At 39.7% G+C, this 6,885-nt stretch overlaps 1 protein-coding gene across 1 annotated transcript; it reads left to right on the top strand.

Annotated features, from left to right (window-relative positions):
• Window positions 1-4,598: 4,598 nt before the first annotated feature.
• On the top strand, window positions 4,599-6,260 carry LACBIDRAFT_297384 (Ca-transporting ATPase, truncated; the record flags this gene model as incomplete). Its single annotated transcript, XM_001880969.1, is given in 8 exon segments — window positions 4,599-4,866; window positions 4,916-4,933; window positions 4,942-5,331; window positions 5,396-5,466; window positions 5,540-5,624; window positions 5,677-5,802; window positions 5,854-5,938; window positions 6,000-6,260. 6 exon segments carry the CDS (start codon window positions 5,099-5,101, stop codon window positions 6,258-6,260), a joined length of 861 nt encoding a protein of 286 aa, XP_001881004.1. The 5' UTR covers window positions 4,599-4,866; window positions 4,916-4,933; window positions 4,942-5,098.
• Window positions 6,261-6,885: the final 625 nt, after the last annotated feature.

Raw genomic sequence — 6,885 nt, 5'->3', positions numbered from 1 at the left:
TACCAGTCTGAACCCCTTCAAATATTTCTGACCACTTTCACTTGACTAGGATATTTTTGAACACAATTTATCTACCCAAAAATTTCTGGTCACAATATTAAAGGTCAAACATTTTCTACCCAATCCAATATTATATTTTCTACCAAGGCAAGAAAAATAAATGGCCGCACAACCTATTAGCCTGGATACATTCTTACATTTTACAAGGCTAATAGCTTGTTCAAGGTGGGTGACTGAAGTGGATTTTCATTAGTTATCTGGCTGATATCATTGTGATTTTCATTAGATACCTGGGCGATATTATTGGAAATTTCATTAGCTACATGGGCGATATCATTTGCAATTTTCATTAGTTATCTGGCCGATATCATTGCAATTTTCATTAGAAACCTGGGCGATATCATTGGAAATTTCATTAGCTGCTTGGCCGATATCATTGCAATTTTCATTAGTTATCTGGCCGATATCATTGCAATTTTCATTAGATACCTGGGTGATATCATTGGAAATTTCATTAGCTGCTTGGCCGATATCATTGCAATTTTCATTAGTTATCTGGCCAATATCATTTGCAATTTTCATTAACTACCTGGTCAATATCATTGCGATTTTCATTATTTATCTGGCCGATATCATTGCAATTTTCATTAGAAACCTGGGTGATATCATTGGAAATTTCATTAGCTACTTGGTCAATATCATTGCGATTTTCATTAGTTATCTGGCCGATATCATTGGAAATTTCATTAGCTACTTGGCCAATATCATTGCGATTTTCATTAGAAACCTGGGCAATATCATTGGAAATTTCATTAGATACCTAAGCGATATCATTGGAAATTTCATTAGCTACTTGGGCAATATCATTGCAATTTTCATTATTCATCTGGCCGATATCATTGCAATTTTCATTAGAAACCTGGGCGATATCATTGGAAATTTCATTAGCTACTTGTGGGCGATATCATTGGAAATTTCATTAGCTACTTGGTCAATATCATTGCGATTTTCATTAGTTATCTGGCCAATATCATTGGAAATTTCATTAGCTACTTGCCCAATATCATTGCGATTTTCATTGGAAACCTGGGTGATATCATTGGAAATTTCATTAGCTACTTGGCCAATATCATTGCGATTTGAACATCAGGCACTGCCTTCAGGGTCCACTTCAGGGTACATCCCAAAAGGGAAATATCACCTGGTTTGACTAAAAAGTGAAGAAAACCAAGAGGAGAATGACTTTACCTATCAGGGTCCATGTAAGGGGATGTTGGGATGATGGTCACATGACCAATTACCAAAAATGGTCAAAAAAACGAAAATTGTAGCCCTACACTGTAGCTTCCCGAATCTGTTTGAATTATGTTCTGAAGTGCTTTTGTTGTGGAGATATGAGGTAAAGGAATTTCAAAAGTGTCGTGTTTTTTTTTTGTTTTTTGTGTTTTTCTCCATGAAAACAAAACCAAATAACATGATTTCAGTATATTTAGAAAGCTAAAAGAAAGGGCTACAATTATTGTATCGTGGGAAAAATGACCAAAAAAGGAAGGTTCATGCCCTACTATAAGAGTCAGATATAGACTACCAAGTTTACTGATAGACTACAAAAAAGTCGGACTTAGACTACACAGTTTACTGATAGACTATAAAAGACTATAAAAGTTGAACTTAGACTACAAAGTTTACTAATACACTAAAAGACTACCAAGTTTACTGATAGACTACAAAGTTTACTGATAGACTATAAAAGACTACAAAAGTCGGACTTGGACTACAAAAGCTTGGACTTAGACTACAAAGTTAGGGTTAGGGTCAAAAGGTTATCCTGACTACAAAGTTTGTAGTGTCCGCTTTTTGAGACTACAAAAGTTTGTAGTGTCCGCTTTTTCATTAGAAAGTTTGTAGTGTGCGCTTTTTGAGACTACAAAGTTTGTAGTGTTCATTTTTTCATTAGAAAAGTTTGTAGTGTGCACTTCCGCTTTTTGAGACTACAAAAGTTTGTAGTGTCCGCTTTTTGAGACTACAAGTTGCCATGTATTTTGTGGTGTCATTAATCCTGTCTAGGTTATGGGCATGAGGTTGAAGGATTGCCATGATATTGCCAGTGCTGCAGCATGAGTTTTTGACATTATGCACAGGTTGTCTTTCACATTAGGAAAGGCTATTCTAAGCCTTTCATATTGATACCTACTGTCATACCTTAAAACATAATTATGAGTTCATGTGGAGATATGGCTGAAGGATTGACATGACATCACCAGTTTTTTACATCATGACCAAGTTGGCTTTCACACTGTCTGCTTTCACATTGATAGCTACTGGCCTGTCCCAAACATCATCAACTTTGATACTGCTCTTTGAGGGCCATAGGATGATGGGCTGATTCATCCTTGGAGGTATCTTTAAGTCAGGTCATGTTGTAAGTTGACCATGTATTGAGTAGATATCAACATGAATAGCCTCCTCTAGCTTGAAAGCCAACTTGGGCATGATGTGAGAAACTGATGATGTGGCAATAGCAATATGTAAAGTCATGTCAATCCTTCAGCCATATCCCCACATGAGCTTACAATTATGTTTTGAGATAGGAATAGCCTTTCCTAATATGAAAGACAACTTGTGCATGATGTCAAAAAGTAATGCTACAGCACTGGCAATATGATGGCAATCCTTCAACATCATCCCCATAACATAGATAGGGCCAAGGACACCATAAACTACATGTCAACAACAAACTTTTGTAGTATCAAAAAGCGGACCCTACAAACTTTTGTAGTCTCAAAAAGTGGACACTACAGACTTTTCTAATGAAAAAGCTCAACACTACAAACTTTTGTAGTCTCAAAAAGCAGAAGCACACACTACAAACTTTTCTAATGAAAAAATGAACACTACAAACTTTGTAGTCTCAAAAAGCGCACACTACAAACTTTCTAATGAAAAAGCGGACACTACAAACTTTTGTAGTCTCAAAAAGCGGACACTACAAACTTTGTAGTCAGGATAACCTTTTGACCCTAACCCTAACTTTGTAGTCTAAGTCCAAGCTTTTATAGTCTTTTATAGTCTATCAGTAAACTGTGTAGTCTAAGTCCGACTTTTTTGTAGTCTATCAGTAAACTTGGTAGTCTATATCTGACTCTTATAGTAGGGCATGAACCTTCCTTTTTTGGTCATTTTTCNCACGATACAATAATTGTAGCCCTTTCTTTATCCCCTTACATGGACCCTGATAGGTAAAGTCATTCTCCTCTTGGTTTTCTTCACTTTTTAGTCAAACCAGGTGATATTTCCCTTTTGGGATGTACCCTGAAGTGGACCCTGAAGGCAGTGCCTGATGTTCAAATCGCAATGATATTGGCCAAGTAGCTAATGAAATTTCCAATGATATCACCCAGGTTTCCAATGAAAATCGCAATGATATTGGGCAAGTAGCTAATGAAATTTCCAATGATATTGGCCAGATAACTAATGAAAATCGCAATGATATTGACCAAGTAGCTAATGAAATTTCCAATGATATCGCCCACAAGTAGCTAATGAAATTTCCAATGATATCGCCCAGGTTTCTAATGAAAATTGCAATGATATCGGCCAGATGAATAATGAAAATTGCAATGATATTGCCCAAGTAGCTAATGAAATTTCCAATGATATCGCCCAGGTTTCTAATGAAAATTGCAATGATATTGCCCAAGTAGCTAATGAAATTTCCAATGATATCGCCCAGGTATCCAATGAAAATCGCAATGATATTGGCCAGATAACTAATGAAAATCGCAATGATATTGCAAGTAGCTAATGAAATTTCCAATGATATCGCCCAGGTTTCTAATGAAAATCGCTATGATATCAGCCAGATAACTAATGAAAATCGCAATGATATTGCAAGTAGCTAATGAAATTTCCAATGATATCGCCCAGGTTTCTAATGAAAATTGCTATGATATTGGCCAGGTAGCTAATGAAATTTCCAATGATATCGCCCAGGTATCTAATGAAAATCACAATGATATCGGCCAGATAACTAATGAAAATCACAATGATATTGACCAAGTAGCTAATGAAATTTCCAATGATATTGCCCATAAGTAGCTAATGAAATTTCCAATCATATTGCCCAGGTTTCTAATGAAAATCGCAATGATATTGCCCAAGTAGCTAATGAAATTTCCAATGATATCGCCCAGGTATCTAATGAAAATCACAATGATATCGGCCAGATAAATAATGAAAATCACAATGATATTGACCAAGTAGCTAATGAAATTTCCAATGATATCGCCCAGGTTTCTAATGAAAATTGCAATGATATCAGCCAGATAAATAATGAAAATCACCATGATATCGCCCAGATAACTAATGAAAATCGCCTAATGAATAGACATGGTAACTGGAATGATTCCTATCATAAAGACTGTGGACTTATACACAGGGAGCTCTAGGCAGTTACCTTATTTATATGATAAAAGTGGTACCCACCAGTCTTCATGGGTCGTCACACCTCTGTTCGCGTTGTCCGCTAGGTGCTCCAACAGCCGTCCCGCTACCCGAGTGACACTAGCATCGAGTAGCGTTCCACACCGTCTGCGTCCACCAAGTTGGACGACTTCAAGCCCAACAAGGCCTCGCCGCTCACTGTCGATGCTGGACAGTGAATTTTCGACACGGCTGAGAGGCTCAATGGAGAAGGACTTCGACTTGTTGCTGTAGCTTGTAAATCGTCGGTTGCCCTGCCTTTTATGACGTTGAACACCAATGACGTGACCGACGGTTGTCTTCATCCGACTTGTTGGCTTTTTGGATCCTTTGTAACCCAATGCTTCTGAGGCAATCAATAGGCTTGCTAAGCTGGGCGTCCAGGCATGTTTATTTTTGTCACCAAACCATAGCATGCTAACTTGGAGAACAGGTCAAAATTCTCACTGGCAATGCTCCCTGCCAAAGTCGCCTGAAATCTTGGTATCCTTCCTTCCAAGTCATCCTCCCCCAATCACCTCAGCATCCCAGAGGACGAGAAAGACTTGATGATTACGGGATCACAGCTGGCTGCACTTTCCACTGGTCAAGCCGCAAAGTTTGATGCGGTTCTGGAATGGTGCATTATTTTCGCAAAGGTCCTCATCAGAAACTTCAAGTCATGGAAGGGTTACGTAGTGGTGGAGGGGGCGGAGTTGTCGCATTTTTAGGCGACGGAGTTAACGACGCCTTGGCGATTCGCGTGGCTGATGTCGAAATTTCTGTGGATTTGGGAACTGAGATCGCCAAGGAGGCTGCCAATGTTATTCTGTTGGAAAAAAATCTTGATGTCATTGCCCATCGTGTTTTGTAAGGCAGACAAATGTGTGTATCTTTCTCTCTCATTCTCTCATTCTTTTGAACTGTGTATCAGGTTCATCAATACAATCAAGTACATCAAGATGGCCACCTCATCCAACTTTAACAATGTTTTCTCTGTCCTCGGTTAGTGTTTCTCGACTCAAGGGTTTCTCGAAATAACACGTCTTTTGTTTGTTTAATTTGTTAGTCGCCTTAGCGTGGTTGCCTTACCAGCCAATTCAACCACTCCAGCTTCTCTTCCAAAACTTGCTGTATGATTCCTCCCAGGCTACAATTCCTTGGTAGAGCTTGTCGTCTTTTGTCATCAGTTCGTCCTGACTGGTGTGCGCACAGGGATAACGTCGACCCGGAATATCTCGCCGCTCCAACCACTTGGAATGCCAGGTCAATTGCACGCTTCATGATTTTTTTGGGCCCAACTTACAGTGTATTCGATATTTGTACCTTCCTTATCAATTGGTGGGTTTCACATTCTTTCCCTTTCTTTGAAATAGCTCATGACATGCCCAGGTACCCATTCGGAATCCGAGACCAACATTCTACCCTGGTTCCACTTGCCCAGACTAATTGGTTTTTGGAGGGTGCAATAACTCAGGTGTGTGTCTTGGTCCGAAAAACGAAGCAAGGTCCTGACGCTTGGGCCCTTTTTCCGTCAGCTCTTTATTATCCAACTCCTCCAAACAGGAAAAATTCCCATTATCCAATCACGAGTGTCTGTCTCCATTGTAGCCCTGACTACTTTGGTCAGTGGCATAGTATTCGCCATTCCTTACATTCCCAAGCTTAGTGCTGTACTGGGGATGTCACGTCCTAAACCAGAGTTTTATGGCTTCTTGGCGGCCATGGTCATGGGCTATGTGATTTTGGTCCACATTGTGAAGGTAATCTATCAACATATGTTCAAGGAGTGGCTTTAGCTTGGAGCGCAGAGCTGATAATCTTTTACTTGTGCTGAGCTTCACTTCCAAAAATTCTTACCTTCTTTTGTGGTCCTAGAATATTTTAGCGAAAGTCGTAAAATATTGCAATGAGAAGAGAAAGTCAAAGAAAGAGTAAGCAACAACGGATCGAATGGCCTGTCCTTCATTTCAATCGATATTTTTTGTATAATTGAGGCTTCCCTGAGACGTGTCTACTACTGCTGGAGGAACAACTGCGGAATCTGTGTGTGATTGGTGCGCGACCTCCTTAAGAAGAATCCCAAATAAGTACAGGTACACAGATCAATTACGACGCCCTCAAAGATCTCTTCATGCAAGGCGGTGGCCCCTGTCCTTCACCGCCCATATGACCCTTGGGAACGATGACAAGGATGACGAGGACCTCTGCACCATGGAACTCGCTTTCCATTGTCGATCATCTCCCCCAGGGTTGGCCAATCCGAATGTCTGAGGGGGTTGGGGGGACATAGATTAAAGGGTTAATACCTGCCCAGAGTGACTGACGAAATAAACAAAGACAGAGGATGACTTACTCGAGTTGTCAAATGCCGATTTCCATACATCCTTTACAGACAACCCCCTCTGAGTTAGTAAAAAGAAG

The sequence above is a fragment of the Laccaria bicolor genome, genomic scaffold, assembly GCF_000143565.1.
Source record: "Laccaria bicolor S238N-H82 LACBIscaffold_11 genomic scaffold, whole genome shotgun sequence".
Taxonomy (NCBI): Eukaryota; Fungi; Basidiomycota; class Agaricomycetes; order Agaricales; family Hydnangiaceae; genus Laccaria; species Laccaria bicolor.
Note: the sequence above shows the minus strand (reverse complement) of the source record. Positions and strands in the feature narration are given on the sequence as shown.